Source organism: Podarcis cretensis (genome assembly GCF_951804945.1).
Source record: "Podarcis cretensis genome assembly, chromosome: 6".
NCBI classification, from domain to species: domain Eukaryota; kingdom Metazoa; phylum Chordata; class Lepidosauria; order Squamata; family Lacertidae; genus Podarcis; species Podarcis cretensis.
Genome location: NC_137175.1, coordinates 98,585,804 through 98,599,997, shown reverse-complemented (window position 1 = coordinate 98,599,997; position 14,194 = coordinate 98,585,804). Strand labels below are relative to the sequence as shown.

The 14,194-nt window shown below is 43.4% G+C and overlaps 2 protein-coding genes across 5 annotated transcripts in view; one reads left to right on the top strand and one right to left on the bottom strand.

Annotated features, from left to right (window-relative positions):
• The window catches only part of LOC307218821 (ankyrin repeat domain-containing protein 45-like), a 31,726-nt gene extending 17,575 nt beyond the window's left edge, over nucleotides 1-14,151 (bottom strand). The window contains exons 1-3 of one of the 4 annotated variants that reach the window (XM_079981715.1): nucleotides 13,999-14,151; nucleotides 11,233-11,551; nucleotides 10,381-10,548 (exon numbers count right to left, since the gene is read on the bottom strand). In XM_079981715.1, coding sequence (XP_079837841.1) covers nucleotides 10,381-10,548; nucleotides 11,233-11,551; nucleotides 13,999-14,058 — 547 coding nt within the window. In that variant the 5' untranslated portion in view covers nucleotides 14,059-14,151. Of the gene's footprint in view, nucleotides 1-10,380; nucleotides 10,549-11,232; nucleotides 11,552-12,509; nucleotides 12,530-12,678; nucleotides 12,900-13,998 lie in introns of those variants that run through there. The other 3 variants (XM_079981716.1, XM_079981717.1, XM_079981718.1) reach the window with 3 other exon arrangements.
• LOC307218845 (uncharacterized protein) lies at nucleotides 3,223-4,975 on the top strand. Its single transcript, XM_079981775.1, has 2 exons — nucleotides 3,223-3,744; nucleotides 4,594-4,975. The coding sequence occupies exons 1-2, from the start codon at nucleotides 3,409-3,411 to the stop codon at nucleotides 4,858-4,860; spliced, it is 603 nt and encodes a 200-aa protein (XP_079837901.1). The 5' UTR covers nucleotides 3,223-3,408; the 3' UTR covers nucleotides 4,861-4,975.
• Nucleotides 14,152-14,194: the final 43 nt, after the last annotated feature.

Below are 14,194 nucleotides of genomic sequence, written 5' to 3'. Positions count from 1 at the left end.
GCGACTTTTGCCTTTATACAACAGGCTACATTCGAGTCTTTTCAAATCTAGAGGTTTCCACATACTTATCTCTCCATCCTGGCAGGTAAGATGCAGTATCACAGTTCAATGCACTCAAGGGGCAAGTGGTGGATTAGGGCTATTGGTGGAAGTGATAATGCCGTTTACCTGCCTAGAGTAGGGCTGTTGGCAAGGGTGGTCTGGAGAGCGTTCCAAGAGCCAGAAAGACAGACCTGGCCCGTGGCCCCGACGTTCCCCATCCCAACTAGGTCTTCAGTTCAATCTGAAATGGGAACTGAATTCCCTTTTGTGAGTTGTGATGTTATTGTATCTCACCTATACAGTGGTACCTCGGGTTACATACGCTTCAGGTTACAGACTCCGCTAACCCAGAAATATTACCTTGGGTTAAGAACTTTACTTCAGGATGAGAACAGAAATTGTGCAGCGGCGGCACAGCGGCAGCAAGAGGCCCCATTAGCTAAAGTGGTGCTTCAGGTTAAGAACAGTTTCAGGTTAAGAACGGACCTCCAGAACGAATTAAGTTCTTAACCCGCGGTACCACTGTATAAATACATACTTTGTAACCTCTGGCTTCCTATGGAAATGAACGGGCAAGACAAGACACACCAAAGAGAAACTAGGCAAAGGAGGCCTTAGATTATGAGTCCTGGACACCCTTCAACTCTCTTTAAGTACTCCCAGGATGTACAGAGCACTGAAACACACACAGTTACAGCGTGGCCACTTTCAGATGATCATAATTAGCTCAGTAAGCCATGATGTGAATGAGTCTTGGCCCCCGCATGCAAGTCCCCCAGTATGCTTCACTCCACTGCCCATGTGCTCCAGTGAACAAAACAGGAAATCCTCTGTTAATGATAATTTCCTGTTATGTCTGAACTGGGAACCTTTGGTTAATTGCTTTGGACCAAACCAAGATATGAAGCCATGCTTTCAATTCAGCTTCATATTCCAACTTCCTCAGAAGCCATTAACTCTCACTTGTGATGAGCAAAGTACTGTTGCTACATGGGGGGCACAAGGGTCATTTGTGTCTTGGTTTGCAGCGGAATTCAGCCAGGGTCTCTCTACCATTCACTGTGGAGTCTTAGTTTATATTTGCATAATCTTGAATTTTTAAAGACATTGATAAGAGTAGAATTTAAATAAAGTCAATTTTCTGTAATATTGATTACTGAAACAATCTCATTTTGCTTCAAAACCCAGTACACTAATTATTTAACACTTAACAAAAGTGAAATAAGTCTTTAACCGTACAGAAAAAATGAACAACTTTTAATAAATTTTCATTCTAGGCCATGCTTTTTTTGTTATCTATGAGATGCCTTGTCTAATACTATTTTAAAATGCTTCTATGTTACTGCATTGACTGACTTCTAAATTTATTTATTTATTTATTTATTTATTTATACATACATACATACATACATACATACATACATACATACATACCCTGCCCATCTGGCTGGGTTTCCCCAGCCACTCTGGGTGGCTTCCATATTATTATTCCATCAATAATATGTTGTGTAACAAAAATCAGCTTGTACAACGGGACTTCTAGTTTCTCTTCTTCCCCCTACAGCCCCTCAAATGCCCCTATAATTTGCTCTAGAGCAGTGATGGCGAAACTTTTAGAGACCGAGTGCCCAAACTGCAACCCAAAACCCACTTATTTATCGCAAAGTGCCAACATGGCAATTTAACCTGAATACTGAGGTTTTAGTTTAGAAAAAAAACAACTCATACATTAACATCTTTTGTCTTAAATGAAAAACACAACAACAGAGCTTTCAATGATACAAACAACTTTTTTTTTGAAAGGTAAAAGTTTGCATTTTGCATGCTTTTAGACAATTAATGTGATTTTTGCTGTTGTACGCATGCTGATAATTTGTATAACCTTGCTGAACTCAAGGCGGCTTACTCCTGAGTAGGAACAACAGACTGGCGGGAGGCCTTGGTGCATCAAAAGTCAACGCCTGCTCAGCCGCTTGCCAGGGTTACCACAGCTCTAAATGCGCCTGAGAGCAGAGCAGGAAGGCGGGTCGGGCGCAACCGAGCATGATGGTGGGGAGGCGGAGCCAGCTCAGAGGCGGCCGTCAGGTTTGGTTGCAATGGCAGATGGGCTTGATCAGTGACTTGAGTAGCGGTGGTGCAGGCTTTGGACGGAGCGGCAATTTCCCAGCACGAGCCCTCCCCTCCTCCCCCCCACCCCCCTGGGCAGCCCCGAGGGTGAAAATGGTGCCCTAGCAGCGCAGGGACCATGCTGGAAGCGGCCAGAAGTCTCCTGCAGTGCTGGAGTACCAGTTTCATCTCCTAGCTACGGCCCTGCTCGGGGGGGGGGGGGACGACGACGATGCGCATGCCCACAGAGAGGGCTCTGAGTGCCCCCTCTGGCACGCGTGCCATAGGTTCGCCACCACTGCTCTAGAGTGTTTCCCAGCCCTGTGGAACAGATTTTCAGGGTGTGCAGAGATTGCCAAGGTGAAGGGAGGAAAGGAAGGAGAAGCCACCTTGCACAGGCAGGTGCCCACTCTTGCTATGTTGGATCTCATTCAGGAGTAATAAGACTCATCCAAATGACTATGTAGTATCCCTTCAGCTTGCAATTGCATACATCCTCCAGAATTCATAAGTCAACTGTACTATTATATTATGTAACGGTAAAAGGTAAAGGACCCCTGGATGGTTAAGTCCAGTCAAAGGTGACTATGGGGTGTGGCGCTCATCTTGCTTTTCAGGCCGAGGGAGCTGCTGTTTGTCCACAGACAGCTTTCTGGGTCATGTGGTTCAACAGAACACCATGATGAGTGCCAGAGTGCATGGAAACACCATTTCCCTTCCTGCCACAGCAATACCTATTTATCTACTTTCGAACTTCTAGGTTGGCGGAAGCTGGGACAGAGCAGTGGGAGCTCACCCCATCACACACATTCAAACTGCCGACCTTCCAATCAGCAAGCCCAAGAGGCTCAGTGGTTTAGACCACAGCGCCTCACATGTCCCCCTGAATTATCTGACAAATATAAAGTAAGCTTTTGAAAATTCCCAGTTTTATAAACTCTCCATACTTTGCACTGAGAAAAGTGCTACTGAGAAAAATCTTGCAATCATAATGACATCATAGAAGCTTTCATATGTAAAGATCAGGATCCCCCTTTATGACATCACAGAACCCTTCCCCAGCTGATGGGTTGATTATATTGCCTGCATTCAAATCTCTCCAGTGCTCAGGCTGAGAGCTTGGTCATGATGGAAAGATTTATTTGATTTATTTAAATCTTTTTTTAGACAATGAATATGAACTTAAACAGTTATTTGCTAAGATTCCTACACAGGGAACATCAATTAGCAGAAGACATTTCTTGCTGAAAATTTCACAGAATGTTTTCTCAAGGTCCTTGTCAGGTTTCCCTCCTTTGGACAGTCTTATTGTTTCAAGATGTTATTGGCTTTTGTGAACGACCAGCTTGGACGAGAGTAGCTTGGGAAATGACTCTACAGGATCTGGAACTACTGGCGACTAAACAGCAATCTAACTGTTTTCGTGATTCGATGTGTCAAGTATGCCATTGTTTTACTGGCTTAGGATTATCCAAAGAGTCTCTAGAAGTTGTGTATGCTGGTTGTAAAGTAGCATTCCTCATAGTGAGTGGTTTAGTTGTGCACTACCTGTTCATCAAACTGAAACTGAAATTGACACTGGCGAAACCCACAATGGTAAGATATTCTCAACTAGCACATTGTCTGGCTCCCTAGCTTTAATTTCTGACCTTTAACTCAGATTCCAATTGAATAGAAAAATATATGTAAAAAAAACAAACCATGAGTCTTAATGCTGATCCCAGTCAGAAGTACTTTCTAAGTAACACGTGTCAGGACGAGGTGAGCACAGCCACACTATAAATGTACTGGTTTTATTTAACATCAATTTCCTCCACAGCATCCTGGGAGTTGTAGTTTGAGCTGACAAATCTGTTAGAGATCCTTAGCACTCTCAGAACTGTGATTTCGCTAATTCTTTGCAAGGACAAAACCATGTATAGTCTGGTGTGTAGATATGCCCAATGTGTGCTTTGCACACAAAAATTTTGAACAACTGAACCACCTGGGACTCTAACTACAGTGAACTGGCTAAATATGTGCCTAATTTATACATTTACCTACTTATACCTACCTATATGTTAAAGAATCAAGTCATCTCGCTATCTAATAAGCTCAGCTTTCACAGAACAGCAGATAAAAGACCAATGAGCATACAGTGGTACCTCGGGTTACATACGCTTCAGGTTACATACGATTCAGGATACAGACTTCGCTAACCCAGAAATATTACTTCAGGTTAAGAACTACCATAAAGCCAAAGGGAAGGAGTAGCAGATGTTGTTTTTTATGCCACAGGGTCGAATCCAGGACAGCAATCTAAGACCAGGAGTACAGGGATTTCAGACATCAAATTCCTCTTAAAAGGCATAATAGCAGGGTCAGTGGAAGAGATGTCAACACTATTTAACTTGTAAATTGCTTTCGATGCAAAGTATTACTCCCTGTTTTTTTCATTTTTCTCAGCCCTGTAGGACAATTGTCCAAGCACCTGCATTTCCAGTTGCTGCCAAAGTGAATGATGAACACACCCACAACATGGACAAAATGCTCTACAGGCTGGTGGCCAACACCTCCAAGATGATGAAATACATGAAGCATGTTGCTCACCGTTACAAGAAAGAAGTCAAATATCGCAAATTAAGCAAAAAGAGCAAAGCAGATGAATTTGATGAAGACGAACAGTTCTTCCCAATTTGTCCTCACAACCACAGCTCCAGTGGAGACACATAATGCATGAAACCTAAAACCCAGGTTCTTCCCTGCTATGTTCAGCTCATCTTTTCATAATCTTTCCAATCATACTCTTAAGTCAACAGGGTAGCACAATAAATGACAAAAATCTCAACGTGCTTGATCAACCTTTTTGAGAAGAATTTAATGAAGAATCTTGTGGATGATTGAGGTGAAAGAGGCCCAAATGGAAGGCTATTAAACATTTATTTAAAAAAAAATCTAGCCAAAAATTAAAGCCTGTATCTAATATGCTGTGATTCTTCCATTTGACCCTGCTGTATTAAGCTACTTCAATTTTGCACAGTTAGGATAAACAATGCTACATTTGTCTGTCAGAAGATCCCTTTTTCACTGGTAACAAAAATACTATGTTAGCAATTAAATACCAGCCCACCTCAATATATTTCATAGCTAGCCTTACTGCTAAGGTAGCATTTCTATGGCAGCAGCAAACAAAAAGGATTTCCCTTCCATTGCTATCCTGATATAGCCTCTGCTCAGGAATGATGGGCAAAAAGGGTTACAATGCATGAAACCTAAAAAGCAGGCAAACAGGCAGGTGACTCCAAGGAAAGTAGAGGGTGGACAAGAGATGCAACGGCAGAGGCTCAAGTTTACGTGAGCTTGAACACACCTGACAGAACAGTGTAAGACATCAGGGCATGAAAAAATCCCTCAGCAACCAAGCAAAACCTGGTCTGATATATTTGGTTTCCTCTTCAACGTCCCTCCCTTTCCTTGGAACAGCTGTGCCTGCCACCCATTGCATGGTCAGTCAGCAATAACACTTTTTGCAGCCCTTGTTGAGGAACATCTCTTCCCTTTAGTCACTGAGGCAGCCATGCACACTCCCTACAGAAATGACACAGAAGAGTACTCATCGTTGCAGTGTGTATATGCCATCCCAATCCACACAAACTCTTCCTGGGAAGCCAACGCAACAGAGAACACAAACCAAACCAAATCAAATACAGTAAATGCAATCAAATGTATCCCACAAACACCATGTAGAACATCATCCTGACTCAGCTAAGAACTAAACATGGAATCCTCACCAGTGAATGTGCCTTGCTGTGTTCCCCTCACTGTTAAATGTGTGGACCACAGCTGGTTTTCAACTCAATTTAACTATTTAGATTTGAGATATCCCCTGTTCAGTCATGTCTTCAGGCAGGCAAGATACATACTGTAGTATAATTAACAAGATGGCTTCATGACCTCATCACAATGGAGCAAGTTCTTGACCTCACCTTTCTCCCATTCTCAGAGGCATACCTAGACTCCCTTGTGCCCTTTGCAAGGAGCTGTATTGGTGCCTGCAAAGCTGGAAGAAACTGTGGAAGCCAACAACCAAATTGACTATGGGGTGAGCGAGACGGAGCTCCTGGCCTAGGAAGTGTCTCACTGAATTCAAGAGAGACTTAATTCTGAGCAGTCATATACAGGGTCGCACTGTTAGGGGCTCAACTCTACCTATACCAAAGTCTGCCCCACAAGTTGGAGGGCTGTAGCTCAGTGCTAATAGGGTTGTGTTGCAAGTAGAAGGCCCCAGGTTTAATCCCCAATGGCATCTCCTGGTAGGGGTGGGAGTGACCCCTGCCTTCAAACCCCTGAGAGCTGCTGCCAGTCGGTGTAGGTGGCAATGAACTAGATGGAGGGATGACCAAACCAGCTTTAAGGCAGTTCCCTAAGCTTCCTAAATTATTGGGGGGGGGGGCATCAACAGATGACTGAGTCTCTTATCTTTCCACTTTACTTTTAAACACACACACACACACACACACACACCAGAGGCAGATTTAGGGGAGCACAACCAGTTTGCCTGCACTGGGTGGTGAGCCAAGAGGGCACATAGCAGATGCTACAATAATGACAGGCAGCAGAAGGCAAGAGGTGGAAGGGCACCAAATACTGGCATTGCAAAGGGCACTGCTTTAAGCCAAAGTCGGCCACTGCACCCTGGGGGGGGGGCGGAGAGCACACTTCTGGTTGGAGGGGGAGAGGATCCATTTCCCCAGGTGTTGCAAGCAGTGCCAGAGAGCCCTGTCACACACCAAGGGGCTTCTGGCGGTTCCCTCACTGTGAGAAGTGAACCATTCGGAGGAGCTTCTCAGTAGCGGTGCCTGCCCTGTGGAACGTCCTCCCATCAGATGTCAAGGAGATGAGTAACACTATAACCTTTAGAAAACACCTAAAGGCAGCCCTGTACAGGGAAGCTTTTTAAGGTTTAATATTTTGTTATGTTTTTATATACATTGGAAGCAGCCCAGAATGGCTGGGGCACAAATAAAAAAGTATTATTATTGGTCTGCCCATCTCTACTAGGGGCAAAGAGCAACCTGGCTTTCCCACCTCCCTCACGGCTCCATCACCCTCTCACTTCAGCGGGGCAAGTTCCTCAGATTTCCTTCTTTCGCCTCTTCCTCCTCCCCTCATGCCGGTGCTACTGTAATGTGTTGGGGGCCACTATTACTGCAAGGATGGCCATGCTGAAGACAAATGCCTGCTCCTCCTGCTACCTGAGGCAGGGAGCTGGTGAGAGCGATGATCCATAGGGAAGCCTTGGCTACGGCTCCATCCGCTGGCTAAGTTGGGCACAGCTAAATCTGGAAGGAGAAAAGGTGGATTCACAGGCCCTTTCTGCCTGTGGCACGATTTTCACTCCCCACTGGGATTGCAGCCTTGGTGGGTGCCACTTCACCAATGTCTAGGTATGCCCATTCTACAATGGATAGCCACCGTTGGAACATTCAGTCACCCACCCTGCTGTCTGATTCCAAATAAAGAAAGTTTTTTTAAAGGAACTAGGTTGGTATTACAGATAGTTTTAACCAAAGTAAATTGTTTTAGCATTCGAGTCAAACATTGGCAGGAACTGAGTAGGAGGAAGGGTAGGGGGATATTTGTTTTGCATTAAAATGTAAAATCTATATTTAAAATCAAGAATATTTTTAAAAAGTGTTATGTGACTGTTCACATTTTAAAATACACATACAGTCATACCTGCGTTCCAGGAATCCGTTCGACTCCCGGAACCATTCGAAAACCATAATAAATATTGATGTTTATCTTTCCTCACCCTTGTTTCTCCTTCTCCTTCTCCTTCATTCATTAATTAAATTTGTATACTGCCCTATACCTGTAGGTCTCATGCAAATCTTCCCTGGTGGGGTAGGAGGTGCCATTTTGGATCCAAGACATTTTGGCATCTGAGGTGGACCCATAAAGTGCAGCTCAGGTGGCTAATTTTCATACATATATCAGAGCTAGCCATCTGACCTGCACTATGCAAGTATACTCATAGACATTACAGGGAAGGGGAAGAGGTGGAGCCCCCTCCCTTCTAATGAACCCCTGCACAGAATAACATAAAAACAAGAAATTAAATGCATTGAAAAACCTCAGACTGTTGCACTACTAATAGGCACGCCACTCGTGTCCAGTGGTGTGCAGTCACTGGACTAGGGAGCCTAGGCTAATCCCCTAAATGTTTCCCTAGTGCCTGCTTCCCAAAGCCTGGGAAGTTTCTGCCTGGCTTAGGAAGAGAGGTGCAATGCTCCGACGGGTCCAAGAGCCCTCCTGCCACCTTCCCAAAGTCTGCCTAGCTTTAGGAAGGAGGCAGCAGAGCTCCAGCATCCTGTCAGAGGCCTGGTGCCTCCTTCCCAAAGCCCAGGAAGCTTCTGCCCGGCTTAGGGAAGGAGGCAAGATGCTCACGGGCCTGACACCAGCCCCCTCCCTCCAACTGCCCTTGCAAGCTGGTGCCTCTGGCCCTAGCTGTTCCCCGACGAAAAATTTCATCGCAGGCCACTGCTAGTGTCCATTACAGCACTGCTGCAGGACACTTCCCCCTCTGCAACCAGGCGTGGTGGGAGCCAATGGAAGGATGGCAACAGCGAGACATTGCCACCCAAGTGCCTCCGAAACAATACAAACGCCACAGTACTCTCAGAAAGACACAGAAACACCTCAGGCACCCACACTTTTAATCAACAAAGGCTGCCCAGGCTGCCAACATTTTGGCATAGGACTGTGTCTTGGAAATGGGTGCTTGTTACAACAACATCAGATATATGGTGTAATGTGCTTAAATGCTGCTGCACCATAAAACCTCTCCCATGCATACCAGCACCAGACTAGCTATGCCCTGATAAAGACCATGGAGCTTTTTATACACAGCTTTCTTGCTCTTAGGATAACTAGCTTCCTAGAGAAAAAATCAGTTTAGTGTCTCATCTTATGACTTTTCTTTTTCTATGAAAATCAGCAATTAAACTGTTTCACAGCATACAGTTAAGCATTATCACGTACTAATATCTGCAGATGAAGTTGCTATTAAAGGCATAGGAACAGAGGTCAGTTAAAAAGTTGGACACAGTAACTTGCACAGTGTTGGCACTCTGTTTCAGAAGCGCCTGCTGATCATGGTACATTCAAGGCTGGTCACGAGGCCGTGATAATCCCTCAGTTCAAGTGCATTTGACTTGCATGATTTCAACCACACAAGACTTGAAGGTGGGATGGTTGAAATTGTACAAGTCAAGGCAGAGAGCTTAAAAGCTCTTTTCATGCTGGGTCCAATTAGGGCTGCTTTTAAGTTCTTCACCTTGCTTGCTGGGCAAGGCCTGTGCAGCATGCTGGCTCTGGAAGGTTCTGGGATACTCCTGCAAGATCTTGCGGGACAATCTGAGTTCCTGTAAGATCTTGCACAAGCACCACTAGCCTTCTGAAGTTGCTTGCTGGGCAAGGCCTGAGGCAGTTTTAAGGTAGCATGACTGGTTTGGTTGGACTGGTCACCGCAATGCAGGGGCCGCCATAACAATGCTGTCCCCCACTGGCAAGGTGCACTCAGCTGACTGGCTCTGGTGATACTGGGGGTGCTCTTTCTCTCCCCTTCACTCATTAGCTGCGAAGCAGTTTCAAGGATTTGATTATACACAATTTTTGCTTATATGTGCAATTTTTGGAACCAAACCCCTATGTATGCTGAGGGATTACTGTAAACCACTATGAGACTGTGTGCAAGAATGACACTGTTTTCTTTGGTTACAACTGGCTGATATTTGACAGCAAATTTTATTTGTTTAAGTGTCTTTTATGCTATTCTTCAAATAACAGGCGATGAGCCTGTAGTGAGAAGAAGCATAACAGAATGCATTGTTAGGACCTGCCTTTCTAGGCTCACTGTGAATTTTTGCAGAACTGAAGCTCTAGAAAGATCACTAGCTGGCAGTTGGGCACCAAACCAGACAGGGTGGTAGTTGAAAAGAAGGCTTCCAGTAAAAGACTGAGAGCATTGTTGTATGGATAGGGATCTAAGGCTTGGAGATCAGGATGCCACTCAATCTTGGTGACCGAGATGAGAGGCAAAGCTACGTTTCTCTGACCAAAATCCAGCACTGAATCAGTCCAAAATATGCAGTTCAAATCATATTCATTTACACCTGTCTAGAATTATGGTCTTATCATGAGTAAGATCAGATCCACATCTAAAAGAAGCTTAGAAGTTACCACTCTTACCTGCCCAATCCAAGAATGCAACACATTCTGTCTGCTCATATCGGCAGGCGATATCTCTAGCCTTTTCACCCCGGGAGGTGGTTGCATAAATGTCAGCTTCCAGTTCTATAAGAGTTTTCAAAGTCTCTAGTTGGCCCCAGGCTGCAGCACAATGGAGGAGTGTATAACCTGAGAGAGTAAGCCAAATTAGAATGTGTAGTTGTATATAGAATAATTGTTTAGAACATTCTCTCTCTCTCTCTCTTCATTCACAAAACAACCAAACATATCCAGCCACTTGGAAGCCAATATTTTAACCAGGATGTACCTTTAGCATCTCAGTCTTGAGATACAAACCATTCATTTATTATTATTTTTAAAAGCGGGTTATCAGCATTCATTTACAAACAGACAAGCAACCAGTGTCTACTTAAGGTTCTGGTACAAAAGGGATTTTGTGCTCAAGATACAATGTATGTTATACATCCTTTTTTTAATTGTAGTCTGTTCTAAGTGATCTCTTCAAAAATGTTTCCCATTGTCCTGTCAATAATATTATAGATTTCAAAAGAAAACCCAACTTTTGCCTGCTAAACAGATGGTGCAAATTTTGTAAATACTAAATATAGGTCCAAGGTATTCCAGGTGAAAACTGTTATGTTCTGATAATGCTTTATAGGGCATTTTAAGGAAAAACAGACTTGTTATGAACTGCTTGCATGGTGTTCTGCAGAGAGGAAGGATCACCCTCAGACAACCAGGTAGAGAGGGCTTTTTTCCCAACTACAGAGAAAAAAGTATGAGCAGGCAAACTAGTAAAAAAAAATAAAAAATTGTGCAGTACATTTTTTGCATAACTGGTCAGTTATGTACCTCGGGCCGTCTTATCCTTCAGATCGACCCCATATCTTGCCAGTGTCCGGATAATGTCGCTCTGCCCAGCCATACAGGTTGCATACAGCAGGCCTCTGCCCACAATATCCTTTTCCATTAAAAGCCGATTGGCTTTTTCATGATCAGGATCTTCCAGGTCCTCAAAAATCTGTTGTACTCCCTCTGTGTCACCAGTTAGACAAGCTCTCAGGAGAGGATTGAAAGTTGCTGGTTCCTCTTGAGGCCCCAAGTTCTCATGCGCACTTTTAATTGCCGAGTCCACTATCTCCTCGGTTGATTCCATTTTCCTGGAATAAGCCTGAAAAGGAACAAAATGGAACCTAATTTTTGTCTGCAGGAAATTCATACTATTTGGTCAAGGACAAATCAAAAGGTTGTTACGTCTCTAAGTATCCTTTCTTTTTGACTAGGGGATGTTGGCAGAAAGATAATAAGAAAGATAAAATTCACAGCATGTACTGCGTTAAAGGAGAATATGATGAAAATGGTATATAAATGGTATATTACACCGGTTAAGTTAGCAAAAATGTTTAAAACATGTAATAAGTGTTGAAAATGTAAAGAAAAAGAAGGATCATTTTACCATATGTGGTGGGAGTGTAAGAAAGTGAAGGGTTTCTGGGAAATGATATATAATGAGTTGAAGAAGATGTTGAAATATACATTTGTAAAGAAACCAGAAGCCTTTCTGTTAGGAATAACAGGAAGAGGTATAAATAGAAGTGATCACAAACTTTTCCAATACGCAGTAACAGCAGCAAGAATCTTAATGGCCCAAAAATGGAAACTGGAGGAACTACCGACTCTCGAAGAATGGAGGACGAAACTCATAGACTATGCAGAACTGGATAAACTAACTGGGAAGATAAGATATCAACGAGACCACAAGTTCATTGAGGACTGGGGAAAATTTGCAGAATATCTGAAAAGTATATGTGACGAAAAAATAACGCTAGTGGGATTTAAAGAGGCTTTGTGAAGTGAGAGGAGTATTGTTAAACAGAAACAGGACAGTAAGGGTAATCTAAAAATGCAATATTAAATTTAGAAAATGTGTAAAAAGGGGAAAATATGGATGATTGGCAGAGAAGCTGAGGGAAGTCCAAAAAGTTGAAAATTGTGAAAATTGTTTGATATGGCAAATTTGTATAATGGAAAATCCAATAAAAATTATTTTTTTAAAAAAAAAGAAAGATAATAAGAAAGAAATCCATCCTAACAGCTATCAGCTCACCTACCCAGGATCACATTTTTACTTTTCCTCATTCTAGTCACACATTTTCCATCCAGATTTATGGCTGAAAACTAATATGCTTCCCATCTTTCATGTCCACTACTAGGTTTTCCTGCGACTCCTGGGAGTAAGAAAGAATGCAGAAAAACTACTTCTGAAAAACCTTGTTTCACCAGAATTACTACACTCACAGTGTGAATCTGTGCGTGTTTATCCAGAAGAAAGTCCCACTGAGTTCAGTTAGTGCACATAGGATTACAAAGTTCCAACATAACTTTCTCAAAATGTGACCCATGAATATTTGATTACACTACTGGCATAACAACATGTGTTTGAAGAAGTCAGATAAAAAGGGAAGATATCAAAATAATATCTCCTGTTGCTCATAAACAATTGGGTGGAACTTATCCAATATGAACACCTAACGTTCTTTGTATTCCACAAAATCTGTAAAAAGTTTCAAAATATAATCCTTTTGCCAAAGTAATTTATCTCCTTTCTGGTTTAGTTCAAAGATACCGTTAGATGTCACCCCTATCTCCCTGAGCTGTGCAAGATTCCAGCGGATGCATGTGCGCTATACCCAGGGCCTGTTTTTCCTTTTTGGGGTTTTCCGTAAGAAATGAAGTACACGTATTTGTCAGTCTCATTCAAGAGGTTCCAAATCTATTTGGAGTTTTTTGTGGGGGGTTTTTTGTATTTGTATCCCTCTTGAACAGCCTTCTCCCAACCTTGGCACTTTCCAGAAGTTGGACCAAAACCCTGATCAGCCTCAGCCAGTGTGACCTGGAATACCTGGAATGCTGGGATTTGGGGTACAAAGCACCTGAGAGCACCAAGCTGGAAAAGGCTACTCCTGTGTTCTGCTAAGATTGCCAAGTGCCAACCTCTCCATGAAGCCTTTGACATGTTCCCCACTGTGAGGAAGTCTAACTGAAACGAAGTCTTCTCCCATTTTATCCATGCCTTGTGCCCATATCTTGTCAATGAGTCCCTTTTGAGGCAGAGGCCTGTCCCTTTCTTTGTTCTTTGTAAATGTGCCAATGGGTATGTGGCTGATGCTAAATAAATAAACAAAAATAAAATAAAATATAACCACCAAATAACTTTCTGGACACTCAGATTACCCTGCCTGCCTGATAGCAAAACTACAGGCTTTGTATTCAAGCAACTTATTATTATTATTATTTCATAAAATTTATACCCCGCTTGATTGTGAAAAACATAAAGAGATAAGACAATAATTTTGAGGAAAAATTCACAACCATACTTTTGAATATTTTAACTTTTGAATGTTTTAAGTAGATTAAAATCACCCCAACTTTCTAAGCATGTGGGTAGGCAGGCCTGAACAATAATGTTTTTAGCATTCTTTTACTCAGAATAGAGCCATTAACCACATAGGTCTACTCTGAGTAAAAGTTAGTTGACTAAAACCCCATGGTTTTTTTTACGCACTCTTCCCCCCCCCCCAGCTCATCCCTCCCCCTCCTCGCCCCGCTTCTTCTGACCTCCTCCTTCGCCTCCGCGCTTCCTCCGCGCCGCAGCGCAGGAGCGGATGCCGTCGCCATGGCAACGGCGCGGGACTCCCTGAGGCCGGAACTTCCGCGCGGCAGCTCGCCGTTCCCGAACGGACGCCTAACAGGACCAGGCGACTTCCGGCCGGCGGTGCACCCGGGTTTGGGGCGGGCGGGGGGGGCGCGGGGG